At 55.3% G+C, this 27,267-nt stretch overlaps 2 protein-coding genes across 4 annotated transcripts; one reads left to right on the top strand and one right to left on the bottom strand.

The window, feature by feature from the left end:
- Positions 1–1,082: 1,082 nt before the first annotated feature.
- Positions 1,083–15,986, bottom strand: SLC66A1 (solute carrier family 66 member 1). Of its 3 annotated transcripts, XM_032361758.1 has the most exons (9): positions 15,906–15,964; positions 14,532–14,649; positions 11,840–12,027; positions 4,513–4,642; positions 4,158–4,245; positions 3,444–3,586; positions 3,225–3,317; positions 2,554–2,739; positions 1,083–1,947 (listed from the first exon to the last, which is right to left on the bottom strand). In XM_032361758.1, exons 3-9 carry the CDS (start codon positions 12,001–12,003, stop codon positions 1,876–1,878), a joined length of 876 nt encoding a protein of 291 aa, XP_032217649.1. In that variant the 5' UTR covers positions 12,004–12,027; positions 14,532–14,649; positions 15,906–15,964; the 3' UTR covers positions 1,083–1,875. The 3 variants fall into 3 exon arrangements, with proteins under 3 accessions (XP_032217649.1, XP_032217651.1, XP_032217650.1); XM_032361760.1 differs by lacking the exon at positions 14,532–14,649 and having other exon boundaries at positions 15,906–15,986; XM_032361759.1 differs by lacking the exons at positions 11,840–12,027; positions 14,532–14,649 and having other exon boundaries at positions 15,906–15,959.
- A 202-nt stretch (positions 15,987–16,188) lies between these two features.
- Positions 16,189–26,259, top strand: AKR7A2 (aldo-keto reductase family 7 member A2). Its single transcript, XM_032361761.1, has 7 exons — positions 16,189–16,561; positions 19,519–19,706; positions 19,863–19,967; positions 23,486–23,582; positions 23,822–23,921; positions 24,540–24,669; positions 25,827–26,259. The coding sequence occupies exons 1-7, from the start codon at positions 16,219–16,221 to the stop codon at positions 25,986–25,988; spliced, it is 1,125 nt and encodes a 374-aa protein (XP_032217652.1). The 5' UTR covers positions 16,189–16,218; the 3' UTR covers positions 25,989–26,259.
- Positions 26,260–27,267: the final 1,008 nt, after the last annotated feature.

Genomic DNA, 27,267 nt, shown 5'->3' on the forward strand with positions numbered 1-27,267 from the left:
CCGCCGTGAGCAAGCTGCTTGATCCCTCGAAGCCTGTTTTCCATCTGGAAACTGGCCATCCTAATTGCACCGACCCCATATCACCCCGCCCAGCATACAAGCAGCACTCATCAAAGACCGGCCCGGTGCCGGGGTACACACAGGGCTCCGCAGGCACGACCCAGGACAGGCACAGGGCAGACTGGCCCAACTTGGCCTCACTGCCCACCTGAACCTCAGAGGCAGCTCTGAGGTCTCCCCAGACCCCAATTCCTGCCTTCTTTTCCCCGACCTGCTGTACGCCACTGCCCCGGCCCCTGCTCCACGACCCAGCCTGGCTTTCCAGCGGCCCCAGCTCCACACCTGGGCACACCCTTCCCCCTTCCTGACTCCCCTCCATCTTCAGGATTGACCCCAGGGCCCCTCCTCCGAGAAGCCTTCTCCACGGAGTCTCCTCATTCTGATGGCACTTTGTATCTTCTGGTCAAAGCCCTCACCCCCAGGCTCGGGCGACCATCTTCGCTCCCTGACAAGGACCAGAGCCCGGTCGCCCCCCTCGCAGATGCCCAGCACAGCCGGGCCTGGTGGAGGATACTCTCTGCCAATCTATGTGGCACCAAACTGGCCTGCGGGCCTCCCCCACCCCCCACCCCCGTGAGCTCCTTCCTGTCCCTCGGGCAGAAGAGCCACAGCTTCTCTCCCTGACCAGCCTTTAGGCACCCAAAGACGCATGGCCAGTAAGTGGACTCAGAACGGGGTCTGGGAGACAGAGTGAGGTTGGGGTCCAGGACCAGAGCTCAGGCCTGAGCCCTGTCCTCCTCTCCTCCCTTCCCACTGCTGCTGCACCTCCATCCTTCTGCCTATCACGCACGCGTGCACGTGCGCGCGCGCACACACACACGTGATCTCCTGCATGTCACCCTCCTCCAGGAAGGTCTCTGATCTGCAGGGAGATCTGCAAGTGCCTGTCCTCCAACTGAAAATTACCAAAGCTAACCTTTATGGTACGCTTACTACATGCCAGACTTTGGGACTAACTTCTGCTAATTATACCCATTTCACAGATGAGGTAACTGAGGCACAGAGAAGCTAAGAGGCAGAACCAAGATCTGAACCTTAACTTTTTTTTTTTTCCCCTGCTGCTTCCTGAGCACTGAGGGGCTGGGACCCCGTCATTCTCGCTGCTGGATCCTCAGCCACGGGTGTGGATTCTGTTAAAGAGAACCAGGTCCCGGAACCCGAGGTCCCCTGGAGGCGGGACAGTCTGCTCCTGTTTGGCTCTGCCATATCTCAGCCTCTAGACCCCCACCTGGGACCTGGAAGCTGGGGCCCGGATCCCTGTGCACCGCGGCTGCCCAGCGCAGCCCAGACCGCAGCACCTCGGGGAAGGAGCACCAGAAAGATGCCTCGCTGGGAGGGGCCGTTTACTGCGCTGTCTGCGGTCAACACGACAGTCCCGGGGACACTGGCGACAACCACACCCGCTCCAGGGGTGTGTGTGTGTGTGTGTGTGTGTGTGCGTGGGCAGACGGAAGGAGGGGAGTCGGGGGGCGCCCACTGCCTTTGGAGGAGCCGAGGTCTCAGCTGCAGCCCCCGTGGGGGCTCCCAGGGACAGCAGTCTCAGATTCTAGGGGTGTGTCTCGGGGGGGACGAGCCCCGGCACCGCCCTCGTTCCCCACTCCCTGCCCCCTGAAGAGTCCATCAGTCAGGGTTCCTGGAAGAGTCACCCAGCAGGTTCCGGAGGTGGGGGAGGTGCCTGGGCCGGGCCCTTAAGGCACCCCCGGCTGCCTGCACGGCCCACTCCAGGGTCAGCAGCACCATGTCTGCCCGCACTTGTCCCTTCTTGGGAGCAGCGTCTGGAGATCCCCGTTGTCCTGGGCTTGGCCTGGGTCCGGGTCAACTGGGGAGGAGGGGCTGGCGCTCCGAGGAGGTGGCCGTGTCCCTGTATATCAGGAACTGTATGGAGATCTGGGGGGCCAACGTCAAGGCCAAACGGAGCAGAGGCTAAGACGGCCACGCTCTTCCCTCCCTCTCACCCCAGCCCTCCCTGAGAGGCCAAGGTCTCAAGCTACAGCCCCCTCCCTTGAGGCTCCGGGACAGCTTCCTCCAGGGTCCAGCTTGTACTCCTCTGGCCTGGAGGGACTGATTTCCCCAGATTCTTCAGGGCCTTGGCATAGGCCGAGTCGGAAGCATCCCTCCCTTTGCCTTTGCCTGACTCCAGGCGGTTCAAACGGCACTGCAGGGTCCCTGGCTGAGCTTCTAAACTAAGACAGCCCCTGGGGTGACACCAGGCAGGTTTCCCTGCAGTGCCCAGCACCACCGCGGTGAAGTGTGTGCGGACCACCACCGCCCCGAGCCGGGAGCTTCCTGGGCCACTCGGTTCTTGCTCACTGCAGGATCTGGCGCCTAGCGGGGTGCTGGGCCCGTGGAGGTTCACTCTGGATGGATGGGCGGGCGGATGGACGGGTGCTGGGTGGGTGGGTGCTGAAGCCGCCTGCAGCTATGCTATGTCCGCCTCCTCCCCTGCCCCCACCCCACCCACCCCGCAACCTCCGTCCCCACCGCAAAGGATACAACAGTGTCGAGCAGCAGCACGCCCAAGCTGCCCACGAGCCAGGGCAGGTGATGCAGCACATAGCTGCCCTCACTCTCGCCCACCTCCGGGTTTTTGAGCAGCACACTCAGCCCGTACAGCGTGTTCCCCAGCATCACCAAGGCGAACAGCGAGTAGGAGACACCCTGCGTGGACTTCCTCAGGAACTGGGGGTGGGGGGCAAGGACGAGAGGCCTGGGATGGGGCTCCTGCCACGCTGCCCCGTCCCACTGAGCAGGGTCTGGGCACGTTTCTCATCGTGTGCCCAGCGAGCATGCCCACAACCTGTCCCGGGTCCATGGAGACCGGCCGCCCCCTGCCCAGGGCCCCGCCGACGGCCGCCTCTCCTGCCCCAGCACCCCTCACTGCCCCGCCAGCCTCCCCGGCCCCAGCACGCCCCTTTCTCCCCTCCTCTCAGGACTGTCGGCTGAGCCTCTGCCTCCTCACCGGACTCCTGATTCTCTGAGACACACACAGGGCACCTGTGCCCCTCGAGACCGGCCTCACCTGTGCCCACTTCACAGAGGCCGAAACTGAGGCCTGGAGAACTGGATTCACTTGCCCAAGCCAACGGCGAGTTTGACCCCAGACCTTCCGCACCATGACCCCACCCCTTGACCTGGAGGACCCCCTGCCCCGGCCCCAGGCTCACGTTGGTGCGGATCTGAGGCAGCCGGGAAAGCAGGTAGAGCACGCTGGAGACTGAGCCGATGACGAAGCCGATGATCTCCTGCTGAGTGAAGGGCTGAGAGGGCAGGCGCCGCTCAGGGCCCGGGCGGGGCCAGAGGACAGTGCCCTGGGGACGAGCCAGTACCCCCCAGCCCGCCGGCCCCCCCCGGCCGCACTCCACCGTCACTGACCCACACCTCACCTTACTGCCCGGCTCCACTGACAGGAGCGTCCGACCCTGGAAGACCTCCCTCCGGGCGGCCACAGGGCCTGTGGTCCTCAGCAGTGGGGCAGCACACGCCATCCCCAAGATGAACAGCAGCGCAGAATTGATGGGGGTAGACACTGGACAGGAGACGTGGGGGAAGCCGAGGTCAGGTAGCAGAGGCAGCAAACCGGGCACGACTTGAGTCCTGGCCTTGCCCTTCCGTGGCTGTGTGACTCCGGGCAAGTAACCCAACCTCTCTGAGCTTTAATGCCTCCTCTGTAGGATGGGTGTAGTAGCACCCTTCTCCTCGAGTCGTAAAGGAGACACAAGGGCAGGAGAGGATCACGCAGAGCAGAAATGCTCGTGAGACAGCCCCACCCCCAAGCGCCTCCATCTGCCCTCCACTCCCGCCCCCTCTCAATCCTCAAGGGCAGCTGAGACCGGTGTCCTCGTCCTCGTCTCCTTAGCTCCAAGCCCAGGGCCAGGTACGGAGGAGCAGTTGAAGCCCCATTTGTGGAATGAGCCTCAAGAGGAGGGAGGTCCCTGTGGTCGCGCCCGGATGCACGAGCCATCCTCCAGCCTCGCTCTCTGCGCTCTGGGACACCGGCTTGCAGATAAGGCCTGTTGCTGCGCTGATCACTGCGCAATGGGAAGCCCACTTCCTCCCGCGCCCCCGGCCCCTCCCATTGCCCCACGCCCCACACGCACGCAGAGAGGGACGCTTCTTAAACTTGTAGTGAAAGTAGAGGGACAGCATCACCAGGTCCGCCAGCACGTAGTACACCGCCGTGTAGGTCTGCAAGAGGAGTGGGAGCCCGTCAGCGGCTGTGGGGCCAACCGGCCTATTTCACCTCTCGGACCTTCTGTCTCCTCCTCTGTCTAGCCCGCAGCAGAGAGCCCGGCCTGGACGGAGGGAGGAGAGGTGGCCGGCGCTCCTCATCAGGGCAGAGTGGGACTCGGAGCTCAAGGGAGGGCTCTGGTTTGGCCCCGGGTGGGGTCCTCCCTCTGCCATGGTTGTCCCAGGCGGCTGCCCTGCCCCGCCCCAGCCCCGCGTCAGACCCACCTGCAGGGGCAGCTGGTCAGCGAGGAAGGAGCCGATGAGGTTGCAGGAATCCCCTCCAATCCAGCCCAAAAGGAACCACAGAGACAGTGCCTGGTCCATGTTGCCCGTCCTGCAGGCTTTGATGTACTGGCTGCGGCCAAGGAAGGAAACGCAGGCTCAGGGCAGGAGGGGGCCCGGGCCAGGGAGGCAGGGACGTCACCTGTGAGCCCATCCTGCTGGCAGGGGGAGCTGCGGGAGCCTCTCGGTGCCCCTTGGGGATTCTCACCCGCAGATTCTCTTCCAACCAGGGAACTCAGCGGCAGCCGCATCTTTCCAGAAGCATCCATAGCATTCCTGAGACTCCCCTCCAGAGCACCCTAGAGTCTCCCAGCAGGGACCTGGCGTTTTGTGTCAGGCCCTGAGACGCGTCACAGGGACCCTGCATTCTTTCTTCCATGGAGGGGAAGGGGGGTGGCTGTGGCAGGGACCCATGGCCTGGCGCTGCCCTATCTTCAGGAGTGGCTGATGATAAGATGGGCCAAACCACAGCCTGTGGCCTTCAAAGGACAATGTGGCCGGGCTGGGCGATGGCCTGAGTTTTACCTCAGGGCTTTGGATAACCTGGTAGTTTGTATTTTGGTTGTTTTTTTAAGATTGTATTTATTTATTTGACAGACAAAGATCACAAGTAGGCAGAGAGGCAGGCAGAGAGAGAGGGGGAAGCAGGCTCCCTGCTAAGCAGAGAGCCCAATGCAGGGCTCGATCCCAGGACCCTGGGATCATGACCCGAGCTGAAGGTAGAGGTTTTAACCCATTGAGCCACCCAGGCACCCCTGGTGGTTTTTCTCAAAGGCCAAGTGTCAGCACGAGCTCCAGGCTGACAACAGGTGTTAAAGGGTTTCAGGCAGAGGTCTGACTATGAACTCCTTCAGTCCTGCAGACTACCCCCCCCCACCCAGGGCAGGTCTAGTCCCGATGCTCCTCCTGGGGCAGGGAGACTCAGGGCACACAGAGGCTGGAAGCCAGGATTACAGCCAGACCCTGAGCCCTCCCTCTCCAGTCACTCTGCACCTCTATGCAACTGCCATTTACTCTTTTTCTGTTTAACCCTCTGTGTGTATTTATTATATATAAATATATATAATATATATATAATATATATATAATACACACACACACACACATATATACATATATTAGAGAGCAGGGAAAGGCAGAGGGAGAGAAAGAAATCTTTTTAAATTTTTTTATAAAGATGTATTTATTGGGGCACCTGGGTGGCTCAGTGGGTTAAGTCACTGCCTTCGGCTCAGGTCATGATCTCAGGGTCCTGGGATCGAGCCCCGCATCGGGCTCTCTGCCTAGCAGGGAGCCTGCTTCCTCCTCTCTCTGCTTACCTCTCTGCCTGCTTGTGATCTCTCTCTGTCAAATAAATAAATAAAATCTTAAAAAAAAAAAAAGATGTATTTATTTATTGGAGAGAGAGCGAGCTAGAGCACAAGAAGGGCGTGGCAGAGGGAGAGAATCCCAAGCAGGGGCTGAGCTCCAGGCCTGACATGACCTGAGCCGAAACTAAGAGTCAGCTGTTTACCCGACAGAGCCACCCAGGCATCCCTCGTCTGTGTGTATTTAATTAAAGGGGGACTAAATGGCACTTCATCTTCCCCAAGACCCAAGTCAGAAACTGAGAATGCCGGGTATGGCCCTGGTCCTTCCATGGCCAAGCTTCTTCCTCCTCCTCCTCCCGTGGACACCCTCCCGCCCCCACTCCCCCCCGCCCCGACCCAGTCTGCGTGCCTCTGTGTCCTACCCAAGCTTGGTTCCCCCTGAATCTGTCATCCTTCTCAAGGATCTTTCTAAAGCCCCCGGCTGGCTGCAATCATTTCGAGCTTCCCGCTGCTCTTCCGGGGAGCCCCCAGGGCCAGCTGTCCCCCTGCTGCCGCCCCCAAGGGGGACCTATTTCCCTTTCTCCAGACTCACCAGCAGCCAGTCTCCCCCCTCCTCTTCCCCTTTGTCTTCCATGGCTCAGGAAATCTCACTTCCTCCCCCAGGCCTGCCTTGACACAAGCTCGCCAGTGTCCCCTACTTCCTCCTTGGTACCACGGGACATCCTAGTCTCTCCTGGACTCAAGCCTCCTGAGGGCAAGAAGAGTGTCCAGCTCAGGTCTGGCACCAGGGAGGCCCCTAATGAAGGTGTAGCCTGTGGCCCTTAAAGCCCCTTCTCGGACATGCGGTTTGGCCTTCCTGCCTCAAATCTCGCTTCCTGGCCCTCCAGTCCTTCCCTGTGACTCCCACACGGCCTTTTAAGGATGGCTGGATTGGAAACTCTGCAAAGGCAAGGAAAGCGTCTGTTTTGTTTACTTGCAACATACCTACTATGGCACCGGGAACAAGCTAATTCAAAGAAAATGTCAAGTCCACAATGAGGTAGTAGGGTAACTCCATGGAGAAAAGAACGTCTTTGAAACACCGGGTACTGGGACATCTATCACACGGGCCCTCTCCATCCCCCACAAAGGAAGATGAGATCATCCACTAAGACCCCCTGCAGGAAAGTGAACTTGCCTGATATAATCCTTCCTCCCTCAGTCATTTCGTGCCCAGCCTCTTTCCTATAAAACCTTCCATTTTATAAAACTCTCGGGAACATCTCTGTTTGCTAGACGGGATGCTGCCCAATTCCTTAACGGCTTGATAACACAGACTGTATCTTCAAATTTAGTCAGCGGGATTTTGTCGGTTAAGTATCAGAGACTTGATTTTGGCTCAGGTCATGATCTCAGGGTTCTGAGATGGAGCCCCACTTTGGGCTCCATGCTGGGCTTGGAGCTGCTTACGATTCTCTCTCTCCCTCTCGCTCTGCTGAAAGAAAGGAAAAGGAAAGAAAGAAAAGGGAAAAGAAAAGGAAAAAGAAAAAAAAAAGAGAAAAGAGAAGAAAGAAAAGAATATATTTGGTTTTTACTCCATCCCTGGCAGAGAGTTCCTAAAACTCTTGGAATTTCCTAAGTGATTTGAGCAATAAAGGTGCATTTGTTAGTTAATGAGGTGACTTTTGGAAAGCCTCAGTGTGCCCTAAAGATGCGGGCTGGCTGCCATGATGTGATGAAACCTTTGGAACTTTCAGTCCCATTCCCCTGACCTCCGGGGAGCGGAGAGGGGCCGGAGACGGAGTTCAATCACCACTGGCCAATGATGTCATCCATCATTCCTGTGCAGCGAAGCCTCCAGAAGAACTCGAATGGATAGGTTCAGAGAGCTTCTGGGTCAGTGAACGTGCTCGGGGAGAGTGGCGCCCCGGGAGAGGAACCGGAAGCTCCTGGCGCGCCCCCCCCCCCCCGCATCCTCTGCCCCGTGCATCTCTCCCATCTGGCTCTTCCTTGTATCCCTTCGTAAAACACCAGTGCTCTACTGAGTCAAGTTTCTCTGACTTCCATGAGCTGCTCCAGCAAATTAATCAAACCCAAGCAGGGGCTTTGTTGGGACCTCCAGTCTATAGCCGGTCCACACCTGTCAGAAGCAGAGGTGACAACCTGAACTTGTGACTGACCTCTGAAGGAGGAGGGGCAGTCCTGTGGGACTGAGCCCTTTGCCTGTGGGATCTGATGCTGACCCAGGGCATACAGTGTCTGAATGGCGTTCACTGTGTGGCGGTGTGGGAAAAAATACATATGGGCACTAGCATCAAAATCAGGTCAATCTATAAAACTGTTCGAGGAAAAGATAACGCAAGAGGGCTTGACTAGCCCCACTCTGACCTCAAACTTTCTATACTTGATTTTTAAGTAGACTTCACACCCAGCACAGGGCTTGACCTCACCACCGTGACATCAAGACTTGAGTCAAATTCTAGAGTCGGAGGCTTACCTGAGTGAACCACCCAGCTGCTCCTTGACCTCGAACTTTCTAATTGATAAAGTTCTTCTTTCTAGTTTATTCCTTAACTCAGGCAGAAGACCCCGTGGGCAAAGGATCCCAGGAAGGGAAGTGGAACTACCGGCTCAAGCAACCAGGACCGTCCTGTGTCCGGGAGATCTGGAGTGACTGAGCCCATGACCATGACCGACCAGACTTCACCGCCCCACTACATGTTACCGACCGGCCATCGTCCCCAACTTTCCTTATATAATCCTTATATAATTCTGGAAGGACTGTCAGCACTTGCGAGACAGTCTGTGCCAGCTTGTGGGTCTCCTGGTGTTGGCCTCACAGAGATAAACCGCTTTCTCGCTCTACTACCACTCGCGTCTCTGCCGTTGGATTTGGTCGGCGGCGAGTGGCTGAACTGGACCTGGCTACCCGCCTCCCCGCCAGAGCCAGATGCTCTTCTGCCCCTGTGCCCCGGTTACAATCAGGGTAAATCTCTGTCACTTGGATAAGGCAACGATGTTTTTTTAGATATGACACCAAAAGCACAAGCAAAAAAGATAAAAAGAGATAAGCGGGACATCATCCAAATGCAGAACTTCTGTGCTTCCGAGGACGCAATCAAGAAAGCGAAAAGAGAACCAGAGAATGGGAGAAAATACTTGCAAATCATGACGCTGTTGTATCCAGAATACATAAGGAACGCTTGCAACTGAGGACACCTGGGTGGCTCAGTCGGTTCAGGGTTTGCCTTCAGCTCAGGTCATGATCTCGGGGTCCTGGGATGGAGCCCCACATCAGGCTCCTTGCTCAGCTGGGGGCCTGCTTCTCCCTCTCCCTCTGCCCTTCCCCACCATTCGTGTGCTCTCTCTCGTAAATAAATAAATAAAATCTTAAAAAAAAAAAAAAAGAACTCTTACAATTTAACAACAAAAGGGCAAATAATCCAATTGAAAAATAGACAAATGGGGGCGCCTGGGTGGCTCAGATGGTTAAGGCTCTGCCTTCAGCTCAGGTCCTGATCCTAGGGTCCTAGGATCGAGCCCCACATGGGGCTCCTGGCTCAACTGGGAGCCTGCTTCTCCCTCTCCCTGTACTGTTGCCCCTGCTTGTGCTCTCTCGCTGTCAAATAAATAAGTAAAATCTTAAAAAAAACAAAAAATAGGGCACCTGGGTGGCTCAATGGGTTAAGCCTCTGCCTTTAGCTCAGGTCATGGTCTCAGGGTCCTGGGATCAAGCCCAGCATGGGGCTCTCTGCTCAGTGGGGAGCCTGCTCCCCCCCCCACCTGCCTCTTTGCCTACTTGTGATCTCTGTCAAATAAATAAATAAAGTATAATAAAAAAAGACAGAAAGTACACCTCGATGAGGATATGGACGCACTGGAACCTCACACGCAAGGGAATGGAAATGGTGAAGCCGCTTTGAAAACCGGTCTGACGGTTCCCTGTTAGAAAGAAAACCACAGAAGGCACCAGGCTGGCTGGCAGAGTCTGTGGAGCACGAGACTCTTGATCTCGGAGTTGTGAGTTCGAGTCCCACGTTGGATGTAAAGATTACTTAAAAAAAATAAAATAAAGGGGCGCCTGGGTGGCTCAGCGGGTTAAAGCCTCTGCCTTTGGTTGGGTCATGATCCCAGCGTCCTGGGATCGAGCCCCGCATCAGGCTCTCTGCTCTGCAGGGAGCCTGCTTCCTCCTCTCTCTCTGCCTACTTGTGATTTCTGTCAAATAAATAAATAAAATCTCAAAAAAAAAAATCTTAAAAAAAAATATATATATATATGCATGCACACACACACACATACATAGAAAACCAGGGGTGCCTGGGGGGCTCAGTCGGTGAAGCATCTGCCTTCACCTCAGGTCATGATCCCATGGTCCTGGAATTAAGTCCCGCACGGGGCTCCCTGCTCAGGGGAGAGTCTGCTTCTTCCTTCTGAAGCTCCCCGTGTTTATGCTCCCTCTTTCTCCTGTCTCTCTCAAATAAATAAATAAATAAAATCTAAAAAGATCATAATAAAAAATAAATAAATAAACGTGCTCCTTGAACACATTAAAAAAGAAAAAGGAAAAAAGAAAACCAGAGGCCCCAAATGACATCACTAGGGCTAGGCCAAGTCATGAAACCGGACTTAACAACGTTTTTTTAAACATCTTTGAAAGATTAAACATAGCATTACCCCATGACCCAGCAATTTCACTACGTAAGCATATACCCAAGAGAAGTCAAAACATATGTGCCCACAGAAACTTGCACAGGAATGTTCACAGTAGAGACAAAGCCACATCTATCAGCGACCGACTGAGTAAATGGTGGCCTGTCGCACGGGGAACATTACAGCGACTGCACAGGAAAGTCTTGAAGAGGTTCTGTTAAGGGGAAGAAGCTGGACTTTCACATGCTCTCTGATTCCATTTACAGGAAATGTCCAGAGTCGGCAAATCTACAGCAAGAGGGGTAGTTGCCCAGGGCTAGGAGCTCCGGGCGAAATCAGGGATGACTCATTTCTTTGGGGGTTTCTTTTTAGGGCGATGGAAGTATTCTAAAACGAATTTTGGCATTGGTTATACAACTCTGCGGATACACTAAAAACACTGAATTATACATGTAAATGGACTAATTCTATGGTATGTGGACTATCTCTCCATAAAGCCATTTTTAGAAAATGCTGAGCTCCTGATTAAAGCCTTATCTTTCTCCCTCAGGATAAAGCGCCCATTTCCTAACAGTGGAGAAGCCTCACAGCACAGTGTCCTCGGTGACCTCTTCGACCTGCCTTCTCCCCGGGCCCCTAATGCCCACCCCCTCCAACCAGCCACAGGACTGTGCCCACATGGTGCAAAGGCCCCAGGTCCTTCGTGCCGTCGTCACGGCAAGCCTGGGAGGTCAGCAACACCGTGCCCATTTTACAGATGAGCAAGCTGAGGTACAGAGCAGCAAAGTGACTCCCCCAGGTCACAGCGTGTCCCTGTTCCTCAGTCACAAAAGTGGTCACACTCTCTTGTCATCACGCTCGCCCACCCATCACCAGACTGTCACAGGACAAGGCATGGCAGCCCTCCCACCCCCTGCTTCCTCTCTTAGCAGTACAACCTAGAGCAAGTGACTTAGCCTCTCTGGCTTTCCGTTCCCTCCTAAGTAAAGACAGTTACACGGTTATGAGGCTTAAACGAGGTAAAAACATGACAAGTGCTCAGAACTGAGGTATGTAGCGTGCACTGAACAAACAGCAAGGGTTAATACTGTTACTGTCACCTGTGTGTTGGCCTTGGCCAGCACAAGGTGGGGCCTAGGCCGGGCTTCAGGGCAGGGTCCTCCAGGGTGTGCTGGAAATCAGTGAGTGGGAGTGGAGGAAGGAGCTCGTTTGGCCTTGAGTCTGGAGAGGCCCAAGGCAGGTTGGACAGACCCCTCCTCCAGGCAGTGCCTGAAGCCATGGCCCCAACCCGCTCCCCTGTCCTGTTCCCGCCCCCCCTGCCACCACTCACGGGAAGGTGGATGCTGCAAAACAGACAATCGAGATCAAGCCCAGGCCCACACTGGCCTCATCCCAGCCGTCCTGGGCGCATTCGCCGAACACGTCCCATATCCACCGGCGGGAGCCATTGGGGCAGTCGGAGAAGTTGCCGGGGCCCAGTTTCTTCCAGACCATGGCTGCTGCAGGACGTGGGGAGGACTGTACAGGGAGAAAGACGGGGGGCCTTTAGCCTCGGCAGGTCTGGATCCTGTCAGCGCCACCTCCAGCAACGCCCACCCCCAGTTTCATTGCCCGGCACAGACTGAGCCTCTGAACCCGAGGGCACAATCAGCTTCAAGTACACACACCACCTGTGCGGGGACAGTGCTAGATCAGCGGTCAGGGACAAGGGTGTCCAAATGCCAGTTTTAGCACTGGTCAGTGCTGCGACTCTGGGCAAATGCCTCAGTCTCCCTGTGCCTCAGTTCCCTCATCTGTAAAAGGGGTCCTCACAGTGTCTCTGTCAAGTCCTGCCCCTTATATGAATTCAGACAATGAACGCACAGCATCACTTTGTTACAACTCTCCAATGTTTACATTGTTTCTGATCTCTTGTTCTGTAAATTACATCTATAGAGACCAGCCCCCATTAAGTATTTTCTCACTGAAAGTAGGACTGGGGTACCTGGGTGGCTCAGTCATTTAGTGTCTGCCTTCGGCTCAGGTCATGACCCCAGGGTCCTGGGATCAAGCCCCACATCGGGCTCCCTGCTCAGTTCCCACTTTCCCTTACTTGTGTTCCCTCTCTCACTGTGTCTCTCTGTCAAATAAATAAATAAATAAATTTTTAAAAATTTTAAAAAGAAAGAAAAGAAAGTAGGACTGTCACCTACAGAGGGTCAGAGAAGGCAGATGGAGAATAAGAGCCAGGTGGGTCCAGGGCTTGCACAGGTGGCTGGCACTCAAGCAAAATTCTCCAGGAGCAGCGTGGGCGGGATAGGGTACCTGCTGCCGAGGAGACCAGGGCCACTTCCCCGTTCAAAGCCCAAAGTGGCTGGTTGCAGGGCAGGCAGGAAAGTCCCCCTCCCGATGCCCTGGCAGCCTGCACAGTGACTATAGCACTCACTGTCTGTGTGACAGTCCCAGAGAAGGGACAGAAAGCGGAGCCAGACGGCGCCATCTCCACCAGGCGAGACTCACCACAGCTCCTGATTACGAAGCTCTTCACCAGCCCTGGGCTAAATACCTTGTGGGCATTTTACTCATTTTGCCCTGAAGGGGCATGAAGGGGGCGGGGGAGCTCCAAATATATCCAAGGAACCAGGGAAGTGACTTGCACCCAGCCAGGAAGCGGCAGAGGCAGGAGCCAAACCCAGGATGGGCCCCAAACCCCGACTCCTAGCCACCGTGCCATGCTGCCTCAGGCGCTTCTGTACCTGGATGTGGTAGGACCCCCCTCCCCAGCCTGTGGTCTGGCTGACTGTCCAAGCGCCCCAGCAGCCAGAAGGCAGGCTTCCCCTGTGTGTGTGTGTGTGTGTGTGTGTGTGTGTGTGTGTGTCCCATGCTCAGAGGCTTTACTGGCCGGCCTGGGATCCTCTCCAGCTACCTTCCGTTTCTCCCTCTGCCTGCTGCTCCCCCTGCTTGTGTGCTCATGCTCTCTGTCAATAAATAATTAAAATCTTAAAAAAAAAAAAAAAAAACAAGTTCTTTTGTCCCCCGGTCACCCCCCAACGCCCTTTTTTACAGATTCTGAGTGTGCTGCTCCCTCTCCCCACTGTAATACACTGACACCCTCCTAACTTTCCCGCGAGCTGGGGGAGACTGTCCCCATTTTCCAGGTACGGTTGGGTCGCCCTGCCCGAGTGAGGAACCTGTTTGAGCCTGTCTGTGAAGTGGGAGTGATGACACTGGCTCCTTGGGGTTGGTGGTAGAGATGAAATGCAGGTAAGGAAGACTCTCAGCCCCAGGCCTGACCAAGCCATGCAGGGGGGTGTCGTGAGGATGAGAGACCAGGAGCTCGAACACCCTGTGGCCACGCTCTCACTCCCTTTCCACCAGGTGAGGGAGGAAATGAAGGCAACGCCTGCCCAGTGAGGGAAGGGGGTATCTAGATGATTGTAGCTTGGCTCACAGGGCCCAGAGCACAGGGCAGGTGCTCCCTGATCTCGCACAGGGCATAAGCACAGCTGCGGACACTGAGACACGCTTGAATCCCAACCAGAAGGGGCTGCCCTCTGGGGGCAGCTGCACACAGGGCCCATCATCTGGAGGTCCTGACCCAGCTAGAGAGTCAGCCTGGCCCCAGGCCTGGGTTCTGGGAATGGGCCCACCTCCTGGTCAGACAGCACTGTGAGGATGGATGTACAGGGTTGCAACAAAGTTTGACTGCATCCAGAGATTTGACAAGGACCACAGCAGGGGTGGGCGCCTTGGAACCACAGAGGGCCCGTGCCCAGAATTCAGGCTCAGTGCCTCTGGACTTCAGATCACAGCCTTTGGGTTTAAGAAGCAACCCCAGGGGCGCCTGACTGGCTTATCTCGTAGACCGTGCAACTCTTGATCTCAGGGTTGTGAGTTCAAGCCCCATGTTGGGTACAGAGATTGCTTAAAAGTAAACCCTTAAAAAAAAAAAGGCAACCCCAGCTGATTCTGATGCACTTGGCCATGCTTTGGGAAAACCTACACTGGAGAAGGCATCTCGGGCCATACCTAAGCTCTCCTACCGGATCCCAAGATGAGTCAGGGAGATGCTTCCCGTGATAGCTTCCCAGGGAAGCAGCAGGCCTCCAGGCTTCTGCACATGTGGTCTTTTCCCTTAGGAGTGTCCTCCCCCTGGAAGTCCTGGTAAGGAGACACAGTTCTAACATGCCATCTCAAAGATGCCTTGCAAAGGCTGGCTGGAAGACACCTGTCACCTCTTCCCTCCCCCTTCACAAAGCTGAAAAATGCTTATCACAGTCCTCAGCTACTCCGGCTCCTCAAGTCCACACCCCTCCCTTCACCCTAGCCATGACTGACTCTCAGGGCCAGCAAGACCAGCTGCACAGTAAAGGTTCAGACAGTGCTGAGGAAGAGAGAGGAGACAGAGAAAGAGGGAGACAGACAGGAAAAGGAAGGAGAGGGACAGAGAAAGAGGGACAGAGAGGGAAGGAAGGAAGGAAACAAACAAACTAGCTGTGAGCTCAGATGACCGAAGTTTGAGGAGAGAGCACTAGGGAACTGACCTGCTTAATGCCCACAGCATAGAATTCCAGGGCAAGTGACAGCCTCAGAATTCCAGTCTATACAATGGGGGGATAACCTATGTACCCACCTCCTAGGCCGACCGCAGAATTAAATGACAGGATCCAGGCCAAGGGATTAGAATGGAGCCTGGCAGAGAGTAAACACTCAGTAAGAATAGCCAGGGATGGGTATTACTCTGCTTTGGTTGTACCATGTCCCCCCACCACCTTCCCTGAGACCATGGGGCAAACCAGCCTTTGGTTAAGGGTTGCAGGGACAAGACGGGCGCCAGTCCCAACACTTTCAAACCCAGCCTCCCCACGTACACACTTCCCAACTCGTCCCAGGCCTGAGCAGGGGAGAGCAATCTGGGATCCCTGTAAAACCACCGCGTAGGTGGAGGGGAGGGGAGTCCCCACTGGCGGCCCACCCCCTCCAGGCCTCCGAGTCCTTGGCCACCTGGTGACTAAGACCAGCGCGGGCCACCTGTTTGGCAGGGATAATGACAGGGCAGCTGCTGGGGTCAGCGCTCAAACGCCGCGAGGCCCCCTCCCCTGCCTGCCCTGGGGAAAACAAAGCCGTCGGAAACGATGGGGCCCGTCCGCCGGAACCAGGAGGTGAAAAGAGGACCCAGACCCCCCAAACCCTGGCCAGGCTGGTCCGAGACCATGCTCAGGAGGGGGACGTATGCCTCTGAGGGTCCAGCTAATCCCGGCCCAGAGCCTCGTCTGCGGATCTCGCGCCGCAAGGAGGGGACAGAAGCCCCAAAACAGTCCAGGGGCTGTAAGAAGTAGTTGGAAAGATGTGGCCGCGACGCCCCAGAGTCCCGACCCGCGCCTTCAGGCTTGCCCCCAACCTCAATTCCGACTCACCGTGTCAAGTTCCGCCGCGGGTCCCGGCTTCTGGGCTCTGCCTGCGCCGCCTGGGTCAGCTGACCCGAAGCCCCGCCCCGTCCCGCCCCCGTCCCGCCCCCGTCCCGCCCCCGTCCCTGTGACACGTGGCTCCGCCTCCTCCGCCGCGCGCAGGGCGGACAGTCCCTGGGGGCGGTGAATGCGGCGGGAGCGAACCGAGCGTGCGCGGTGGGGCGGCTAGCGGCCAGTCCTTGCTCTCTCCTCGCCTCCCGGCTCCACCCTCCCGGCCGGGTGGGCGGGACTTGAGGCGCCCCAGGGCGCATGCGCAGACCTCATGCTAAGCGCCTTGTCTCGAGCAGTGGCCGGGGCAGCGGTGCGCTGCACCCGTGGTTCCCCGGCGCCCGAGCTTCGCGCCACTGCAGCTACGGCCGCCACCACCATGTCCCGGCCGCTGTCGCCGCCGCGAGCCGCTTCCGGGGCCCCGGTCCGGCCCGCCACCGTGCTGGGCACCATGGAGATGGGGCGCCGCATGGACGTGCCCGCCAGCGCCGCGGCCGTGCGCGCCTTCTTGGAGCGCGGCCACACAGAGCTGGACACGGCCTTCATGTACTGCGACGGCCAGTCCGAGAGCATTCTGGGCGGCCTGGGCCTCGGGCTGGGCGGCGGCGACTGCAGAGGTAACCCCTATCTCCCCCTGCACGGTGCGGCGCCCACCCGACCCCAGCCGTGGCCTGGCCGCCGTCACGACCAACGGTTTCGGCCCCTGCGGGGCGCTGAGTGCCCCGCGGACCCCTCCCACCTGCTCCTCAGGCCCCATGCACGTGTCGCCCCGGACAGCCAGACAGATCTTTGTCCTGACCTCCTTTCCCTCCCCTTCTCTTTCCTCTGGGAGTTGCAGTCAGGAACCGCCCCCCGCCCCCTAGTCTTACCGCGAGGCTGGTCTAGTCCTTCGTTTCCTCCCCGCCTTGCTTCTTGGGGCACCTCTCTGCGGCAGCGGTCCCCAGAGCTATGCAGTACCCCCTCCAACCCTGTCAGGTGCCCCCAAATCGCCCCTCTCCCCATGGCTCCCTGAGTACCCTCTTCTCATCCTGGCCTTTCATCAGTCCGTAGACTTTGCTCTGTTCAGCTGGCAGTACCTGGCTCCCAGAGGGACCTGCAACTAGGTCACGAACGAGCTAGGGGATCAGGGTGGTATGGAGTGGGGAGGTTTGTTATGGGGCTCTAAGAGGGAGAGTGGGTCCACCCCACCCGCAGGGAGCTTAGAGTTTAAGGAGGAAGCTTGAAGCCGGGAAGAGGAAACACTTTGGAGGGATTAAGGGATCAGGAAGAGGCCTGAGAGAAGGTTCAGAGAACACTGGAGCTGGGCCTTAAAGAACCAACAGTAGTTCGCTGCGAAGAGAATGGGAGACAGCTGCATCAAAGCTGAGGGCAGGGCTATGCAGACCAGGTTTGGAAATGCAGCCTCTGGTACGTGCAGGGACGGCCAGTACCCAGGTGCAGCTTGAGTGGAGGATATCAGTGCAGGACAGGGACTGTCCCTCATTAGCCTGATGCCCTTGGAAATGCCTGGCACGTGGTAGCAATATAGGAAAAGGGGGTTTGGAGCCAACGGCAAGGAAAGAATTCTTGTGATTCTTGAGACTTCTTCCATGCAAAACGATGCTTTTATCAAAGCCCGGGACAGGCCTGGTGCGCAGAAAGAATATCACTGGGGCTGTGATGGGTGACTGATTATATTCTTTCAAGTTGGGAAGGTGTTTGGGACAGCACAAGCCCCCAGGGTATTTTGGAAACAAGGTTTCCAGGACCTTGAGGGGGATAGCTATTGCTGGGAAGAGGTCATGGGGCACCTGGGTGGCACAGTTGGTTAAGTCGGTTGGTTCCTTGAGCTCTCATGTTGGACTCTGTGCTCAGTGCGGATTCTGTTTAAGATTCTCTCCTCCCTCAGTTTCTTCCCCCTAAAATAAATAAAATAAATCTTAAAAAAAAAAAAAAAAAAAAGGAAAAGTTCATTTATTACCGTTAGTAAAAACTCAGTCACGAGGCCCTTCAGATGTGTATCGGTCGGTCAGATGCCTGAAGGATCATTACCGACATGTCTTGCGGGGGTAGAGATAAAGGAGAAGTTTCTAAAGGAATTTTTATATGTTAAAGTAGGCTTACAGGATCCTGGAGAAAGGAGGGAAGTGGTCAGACTAAGATTACCTCTTGCCTTTAGCAAAGTATTAGCATCGAGGCAACTGAGTTCCTAGAGGCATGTCCCTCTGCCTGTTTTAAGGGCATGTCAGGAAATTTAATTTTTTCTTTTGCCTTTTGTCTCCCACATCTGTGGGCCCAGTAAATGTTCACTGTTACTACCATCCTCTGCTTCTTCCTTTCCGCCCCTCCCGGCTCTTGTGCAGAACCCACTTCTGGGTCCTCCTCAGATTTGGAGCTTGGTAGATGTGGAGGAAGCTGTCAGACCCATGCTTTCTAGTGAACCCAGCTGCCCCCTCCTGAATAATGGAGATTTTGTTTCTGACTCGGTTTTTCTCCTCCAGCCCTCTCTGCGGACTGAGCCAAAGTCCACAGGTTGGACTGGAGGCAAAGTTCACACCCAGAGTGCAGAGGATTTGAGAACTGTGGGGACATGGAGAAAGTGTGCACAAGAAGCCGTGGGACTGGTTCTTTCCCGCATCCCAAGGGGTCATGTGCCTCCCCTCTGACCTGCTGAGTTGCCTTTGCGGCCTGTGAAAAGTGCACAGTCCTGACAAAATGAGCCGCTTGCTTGGCAGAACACGGTTTCCTTCTCATGGGGGCTGTGGGTGGGTCGTGCGCATGCACACGCTTCTCTGAGTCAGAAGAGGCAGGGGAGGGAGCCCAGCTTCTGCTCCTTTGACATTGTACCTGTCTCTCAGGTGGATCTGTGTGCCCGAGGCGCCCTCGGGGGCTGCTGCCTCTTAGCAGAATTCTCGCTGCGGCCTCTTGCCTCCCTGTTCCCAGGCCTGCCCCCTCAAGTTCCCTCCTGAACACACACACAGTAAACATAGCTGACTTTGGTTGATGGGATTTGAGAAAAGCGTTTAGCAGTTAGGTCTGCCACCCTTCTCTTGTCCCCTGTTCCCAGCCCAGGCCTGGAGTCGACACTCTTAAAACTCCAAATTGCAGAGATGGGCCTCATGTACTGTGTGTGTGCCTTTCTGACTCTGCCTATCTTCCCAGGCTCGGGAATATGCTTCCTACCCTTCCCTGTTGGCGGGGTCTCATTCTTAGAGACTCAACTCCCAGGTCATCCCCATAGGGTGCCTTCCCTGGTCTTCCCAAGATGGCCACACCCTCTGTTCTGGGCTTCTTTAACACTGGGGGCCTTCCTCTGTTGTGCATACCTTACAACTTCACCTTTAGTCTGTGAGCTCCTTGAGTGGAGGGAGCAGGTGTGTCTCCCAGCAAGCCCTGGCTCAGTGACTACTACTAGTGATTGTAACAGCAGTGGACATTGAGAACTTACCTATTTAATGCTCATGATCTCCCTGTGAGGACAGTTCTGTTGCTATACCCCCATTTTACAGATGAGAGAACTGAGGCTCAGAGAACTGAAATAATTTAGACAGGGTCACCTAATAAGCCTCCTAACCATTGCACACTCCCCTCAAAGTGAAAATCGCTACCAAGGCCAATCCCTGGGAAGGGAAGTCGCTGAAGCCTGACAGTGTCCGGGCCCAGCTGGAGACGTCCCTGAAACGGCTGCAGTGCCCCCGGGTAGACCTCTTCTACCTACACGCCCCAGACCACGACACCCCCGTGGAGGAGACGCTGCGTGCCTGCCACCAGCTGCACCAGGAGGTGAGGCCAGCCCCCGAGCCTCCAGGAGAGTGGAGGCACCAGGGTCATCCCAGAGCAGAGCCAGGGACAGAACCCACTCCCAGGGTCCCCACCCCCGTCTCCCCTTTGCAGTGTCCTGGGCCGCAGTGGGTTCTGACCGAGGTCTCTCCCCTGCAGGGCAAGTTCGTGGAGCTTGGCCTCTCCAACTATGCCTCCTGGGAGGTGGCCGAGATCTGCACCCTCTGCAGGAACAACGGCTGGATCCTGCCCACTGTGTACCAGGTGAGGGCCTGGGCCGCGGGGGCCTGTCTGCGGGGCTGCTGCTGATGCGTGGTTCTCCTGGCCCCTCCCACTGCCTCCTGTGCCCTCTCCATGGCAGCCTGTGGATGGCTCCCAGGGGCCGTGGGCATGACGTGCGAGCTCCTCGGCTTGGCCAGCAGGCAGCTGCTGGCTCTGGGCCTGGCTCCCCTTCCTGCCCGCAGGTGCTGCTCGGGCCCTTCCTTCCTGCTCCCTGGCTGTGGGCCTGAGCCTGGAGCAGCCTTCCCCTTCTCCCGGGAAGGGGTGAGTGCTCAGGGCTCACTTAGCGGGCTCGTCCCCTGGAAGCCTTTCCCGATGCCCCAGAGGAGCCTCCAGTACCCAAACGTCATGCATCCAGCGAGGATTTTTGAGCCCCTGCTGTGATCACAGAACCCTCCTCTCTCGTGATCGGCTGTCTTCTTTCCGTGCGGGTTTATCTGTGACTGAAGTATAGTGACACAGTGTTATATTAGTTTCAGGTGTGTGACATATTAGTCTGTGCGATGCTCTGCTCCCCACAAGCATGGCCACCGTAGGTCAACATGCAGGCTGTTACGATACCGATGCCGATGCCGTCTTCTCTGGTCCCTCTGCTCCACCTTTCATCCCTGCGCCTGACTCCATCTGTAACTGGAAACCTGTACCTCCCACTGCCCGTCCTCCCTTTTGGCCCAACCCCCAACTCCTTCCTCCCGGCAACTGGCAGTTTGTTCTCTGTGTATATGGGTCTGTTTCTGCTTTTTTGTTTTTTCATTTGTTTTGTTTTTAGATTCCACGTGTAAGTTAAACCATGCAGTATTTTTCTTTCTTTGGCTTATTTCTCTTAGCATACTCTAGGTCCTTCCCTATCGTGACAAAAGGCAAGAGCTCCTCCTTTTTTTTTTATTTTATTTAAGATTTTATTTATTTGACAGACCAAGATCACAAGTAGGCAGAGAGGCAGGCAGGGGCGGGGGGAGCAGGCTCCCCGCCAAGCAGAGAGCCCAATGTGGGGCTCGATCCCAGGACCCCGGGATCATGACCTGAGCCGAAGGCAGAGGCTTTAACCCACTGAGCCACCCAGGTGCTCCCTATTTTTTTTATTTAAGATTTTATTTATTTATTTGACAGAGTGAGAGAGATCATAAGTAGGCAGAGAGGCAGGGGGAGAGAGAGGGGGAAGCAGACTCCCTACTGAGCAGGGAGCCCGATGCAGGGCTCAATTCCAGGACCCTGAGATCATGAACTGAGCCGAAGGCAGAGGCTTAACCCCCTGAGCCACCCAGGTACCCTAACTCCTGGTTTTGACTCAGGTCTGATTTTGGGGTTGTGACATTAAGGTCCGTGCTCAGCATGAAGTCTGCTTGAGTTTCTCCCTCTCCCTGTGCCCTTCACCCTCCTGCTCACATATGTGCTCTCTTTCTCTCTAATAAATAGATAAATCTTTTTTTTTTAAGATTTTATTTATTTATTTGTCAGAGAGAGAGCACAAACTGGGAGAAGCAGGCTCCCTGCTGAGCAAGGAACCCGATGCAGGACTTGATCCCAGGACCCTGCGATCATGACCTGAGCCAAAGGCAGCTGCTTAACCAACTGAGCCACCCAGGTGCCCCAATAAATAAATCTTTAAAAAAATAAATAAAAGGATAGCCACATGCAGAAGAATGAAACTAGACCGTTTCTTTACACCACACACAAAAATAGACTCCAAATGGATAAAAGACCCAAATGTGAAATAGGAATCTATCCAAATCCTAGAGGAGAACACAGGCAGCAACCTCTGTGACCCTGGCCACAGCAACTTCTTTGTAGACACTGTCTCCAAAGGCAAGGGAAACAAAGGCAGAAATGAACCATTGGGACTTTGTCAAGATAAAAAGCTTTAGCACAGCAAAGGAAACAGCAAAACCAAAAGGCAACTGACAGAATAGGAGAAGATATTTGCAAATGTCTTAGCAGATAAAGGGCTAATATCCAAAATCTATAAAGAGCTTATCAAACTCAACACCCAAAGAACAAATAATCCAATCAAGAAATGGGCAGGACGGGACGCCTGGGTGGCTCAGTTGGTTGGACGACTGCCTTCGGCTCAGGTCATGATCCTGGAGTCTCGGGATCGAGTCCCGCATCGGGCTCCCAGCTCCATGGGGAGTTTGCTTCTCCCTCTGACCTTCTCATCGTTCATGCTCTCTCTCACTGTCTCTCTCTCTCAAGTAAATAAATAAAATCTTTAAAAAAAAAAAAAAAAGAAAAAGAAATGGGCAGGAGACAGGAGCAGACATTTCTGCAAAGAAGACATCCAGATGGCCAACAGCACATGAAAACGTGTTCCCCATCACTCGCCATCAGAGAAATACAAATCAAAACCACAGTGAGATACCACCTCACACCAGTCAGATTGGCTAAAATTAACAAGTCAGGAAATGATAGGTGTAGGTGAGGATGCGGAGAAAGGGGAACCCTCCTACACTGTTGATGGGAATGCAAGCTGGTGCAGCCACTCTGGAAAACAACATGGAGCTTCCTCAAAAAGTTGAAAATAGGGGTGCCTGGGTGGCTCAGTGGGTTAAGCCTCTGCCTTCGGCTCGGGTCATGATCCCAGGGTCCTGGGATCGAGCCCCCCACATCGGGCTCTCTGCTCAGCCGGGAGCCTGCTTCCTCCTCTCTCTTTGTCCCTGCCTCCCTCTCTGCCTACTGTGATCTCTGTCTTTCAAATAAATTTAAAAATTAAAAAAAAAAAGTTGAAAATAGAGCTACCCTACGACCCAGCAATAGCACTACTGGGTATTTACCCTACAGATACAAATGTAGTGGGGCACCTGGGTGGCTCAGTGGGTTAAAGCCTCTGCCTTCAGCTCAGGTCATGATCCCAGAGTCCTGGGATCGAGGCCTGCATCGGACTCTCTGCTCAGCGGGGAGCCTGCCTCCCTCTCTCTCTGCCTGCCTCTCTGCCTACTTGTGATCTCTGTCTGTCAAATAAAATCTTTAAAAAAAAGATACAAATGTAGTGATCCAAAGGGGCACGTGCCCAGATGTCCATCAACAGATGAATGGATAAGGAAGATGTGATGTATATACAATGGAATACTATGCAGCCATTGAAAAAAAAATGGAATCTTGCCATTTGCAACAAAGTGGATGGACTAGAGGATATTTTGCTAAGTGAAATAGATCAGAGAAAGACATTTCCTATCACCTCACTCATGTGGAATTTAAGAAAACAAGGATCATAGGGAAAGATAGGAAAAAATAAAACAGGACAAAATCAGAGATGGAGAACCATGAGAGACTCTTAATCCCAGGAGATAAACAGGGTTATAGGGGTCAGGGGGCAGGGTAACTGGGGGATGGGCATGAAGGAAGGCTTGTGGTGTCGAGAGCACTGGGTGTTATATAAGACTGGTGAGTCACTGACCTCTACCTCTGAAATGAGTAATACATTAGAAGTTAATCGAATTTAAATTAAAAAAAAAAAAAAGGCTGCGGAGTTCCTTCCCTTGACACTAGTGACCTCCTACCCACAGGGAATGTACAACGCTACCACCCGGCAGGTGGAAACGGAGCTCTTCCCCTGCCTCAGGCACTTCGGACTGAGGTTCTACACCTACAACCCTTTGGCTGGTAGGGGCTGCTGTGGGGGGGGCAGGCTCCCCCTGGGGTGGGGGGCCATTCCTGGCCTGTCTCTGCCTCTTGCTGACACGGGAGGTGCCCGGCCCAGGGTCTGGGAGGCAGGGAGGGCTTTGAAGAGAGGCTGGGCCGTGGCCTCCATCCTTCCTGGGTTCTCCCCAACACTCTTACCAGTCCAGAACATCCTCTGGGAGCAGGGTGGGCCCATGGCTCTGATGGTGGTCTCCCCGCAGGGGGCCTGCTGACCGGCAAGTACAAGTATGAGGACAAGGACGGGAAACAGCCCGTGGGCCGCTTCTTCGGGAATAACTGGGCTGAGACCTACAGAAATCGGTGAGCCGGGGATGGGCTACATCAGGATGGGTGGGGTGCAGGGTCCCCTTTATCTGACTTGGAGAAATTCTAGGAGGTTTTCCTGGGGCTTCCAAGTCTTCCCTGTTGTCTGGACCCATGTCTCTTGATTTCTGCAGAAATTACCAAACTCTGCTGGGTTTCTTGTTTTCTTGGGAGCTCTGTGAGCAAATGTCGACCCCTAGGTCTTATACTGGGTCTTCCAAGGCCAAGCACTTCCTTGAGGACTGCTTACCCCTTGCCAGGAAGGAAAGAGGGAGCCCTGGATCCATGCTTAGGAGGCCTGGGACTGAGGCCTGCCCCCACCCCTCCACCCCCCCATACTAGTTATTTTTGCTTCACCAGGTAAAGTAAGGGCAGGCAGTTCTGAAGAACTCATGAAGAGACTAAAGATGTCTTTGAGGTGTTTGGTGAGGCCCCTGTAGCTGCCTCCTGTGCCCAGTGGCTCTGCTGCCCCATCAAGCCAGCCCGCTGCTGGAAGAGCACTGAGCCCCCCTCTCCGTGGTGTTGGGTACAGACGGCTGCTGTGCTTGGCTTTGTGGCTATATCTAGTGTGACCTCAGGTTATTAACCCTTGTGCCACCCCCTTCACCTGCCCAGCTTCTGGAAGGAGCATCATTTTGAGGCCATCGCCTTGGTGGAGAAGGCCCTACAGGCCGCGTACGGCAGCAGCGCCCCCAGCATGACCTCGGCCGCCCTCCGGTGGCTGTACCACCACTCCCGGCTGCAGGTGAGCCAGCTGCGCCTGTGGCAGAGCCAGAATTACCTGTAGGTCATTTCTAAGTCATGTGTTCTTTTTTTTTTGCCCCCCAGGATTTGATTTGGGGGCGCCTGGCTGGTTCAGTTAGTGAAGCATGTAAAAAGACTTTATTTAGTTATTTATCAGAGAGAGAGCATGAGCACGAGCAGGAGGGAGGGGAAGAAGGAGAAGCAGGCTGAGCAGGGGACCCCCCCCTCCACCCCACGATGCGGGACTAGATCCCAGGATCATGTCCTGAGCTAAAGGCAGACACTTGATTGAGCCACCCAGGTGTCCCGGCATGTGATTCTTGATCTCAGGGTTGTGAGGTCAAGCCCCATGTTGGGCATGGAGCCCGTTTTTTGTTTTGTTTGTTTGTTTGTTTGTTTTAAGATTTTATTTTTAAGTAATCACCCCCAGTGTGGGGCTCGAACTCACAACCCTGAGACCGAGAGTCATATGCTGCCTGGAAGGAGCCAGCCAGGAGCCCCACCTAAGCAGTTTTTCCCGGTGAGAGCGCTGGGGAGCAGCTGTTCCGCTGTCCTGAGCTGCTATCTGAGCGCCAGGCCCCGGATGAGGGCTTCACATGCGTGTACTTAGTTACTCTTCTGGCCCTATGAAGTGCCATTCCCTCAGTGTTACAGATGAGAAAATGGGTTCACACCGCTGTGCAGGGGGTAGAAAACATCTCCAACCTCATTATCCTCACGCACTCTTTGGTGGGAGTTGGAGCTCCCTGTCTCTGTTTGGCTAAAACCCTTCTCCTGCATCAGCCTGACGTACAGCGTTTGACGTGCCTAGAGTAGTGCCTAGAGTAGTTTCCCACAAAACGGGGCTCAGTGCCTGGCCTTTCTCTTCCCTATAACCTCGCTGAGGATAGAATAGAAAAGACCAAGTCACTGAGAGGCGGAATGACTGAGCCCGGGGTACCAGCTGAGTGGCCGAGCTGGGGTCTGAGCCCAGGTCTGTCTGAGGATGAGCGGAGAGACAGCGGGGTTTGGGGTCACATCGTAAATATCACTGAGCGCGTCAGGCTCCTTATGGAACTCTATTCAGTGTGACTAAACATCTGCGCCCGGGGCCGGCAGGGGCAGGGCGGGGAGGGCGGGCATGTGGGTGGAGTCACAGCTGGCTGTCTCCCCTTGCAGGGCGCCCACGGGGACGCGGTCATCCTGGGCATGTCCAGCGTGGAGCAGCTGGCACAGAACTTGGCTGCGACCGAGGAAGGGCCCCTGGAGCCGGCCGTGGTGCAGGCCTTCGACCGAGCCTGGCACCTGGTCGCCCACGAATGTCCCAACTACTTCCGCTAGGGCCAGTCCCGACTCAAGCTGCCAAAGGTTTCTCTCTTTTCCATCACTTCTTCTATCCTCAATCCTGACCAGTCTGCCTTAAGTTGATTTAACATGGTCTTTTTTGATTGTCTGACTTGATGCAGTATTTTTCTAGATCCCTCTCCCGGCTCCCAGTTGCCTTCGCTTCCCAGTCTAAAGGCTGGGGCTGTGGTCCGCTTGGGCAGTTCCTGTCTGAATAAAGCAGGCATTTGCCCAGGCTGTGGCCTAGGCCCCAAGGAAACCCCACAAACCTGTCTCCTTTACTGTCTGCCGCCTGTTTTCCTGCTACCTGGGGGCTTCCTGCCATCAGGGCAGAACCATGAGCTGGAGTCTCCGAGGGCCAGCGTAGAGCACACGCTGCCCTCAGGAGGCTCTCTCCCACCTTCTGTCCTGAGTCCAGCCTGAGCTGTCAACAGCAGGGCTGAGGTGGCCCTCGCTCAGCTGTGCACAGGGGCAGACAAGCAGGCTGTGCACCCTGAAGTGTACTTTTTCTTATTCAGAATCACCTCAGGAAATAGAGGCACTTAGAACTAGAATCCCTGGGGCCAAAACCTCCTAAGCTTCTCCTGGCACCTCCTGAGATACAGCGTGACATTTTTTTTTTTTTAAAGATTTTATTTATTTATTTGACAGAGACCACAAGTAGATGGAGAGAGAGGCAGGCAGAGAGAGAGAGAGGGAAGCAGGCTCCCCGCCAAGCAGAGAGCCCGATGCGGGACTCGATCCCAGGACCCTGAGATCGTGACCTGAGCCGAAGGCAGCGGCTTAACCCACTGAGCCACCCAGGAGCCCCGCAGCGTGACATTTTTAACAGACTCTCCATTTCAGCAGCGGCTTTACTCTTGTCCTGGTGAGAGATTCCTGTCTCCCTCTTGTCCATTGGACTCTCAGCCTTTCCCTGGGTCACCTGCTGTTGGAGGTGGAGTGTGGCACGGGCAGCTAGGGTCCCCATTTCCTTTGGCAAACCCCCTACTCCAAACAGGGGCACCCGACACTGGGGAAGAAAAATCCCAGATCTGATGGTTGCTTCCCAGTGCAGAAAAATCCGTCTAGCCCTGGGTGGGAGGCTGGGGTGTGGGCCAAGCTGCCGAAGTCAGTACTTGGAGCTTGCTTATCTGGAAGTGAGGAAGGGGGTTCAGCTTGGAAATGCCAGACCAAAGCACCAATCAGCAGCACTCTTTTCTTCTAGCAAATGTCCCATTTGCTGTCTAGAGGGAGACACCTTGCAGACAAAATTGTATTCTCTACAAAACAGTCA

Source organism: Mustela erminea, chromosome 10 (genome assembly GCF_009829155.1).
Source record: "Mustela erminea isolate mMusErm1 chromosome 10, mMusErm1.Pri, whole genome shotgun sequence".
Lineage (NCBI taxonomy): Eukaryota > Metazoa > Chordata > Mammalia > Carnivora > Mustelidae > Mustela > Mustela erminea.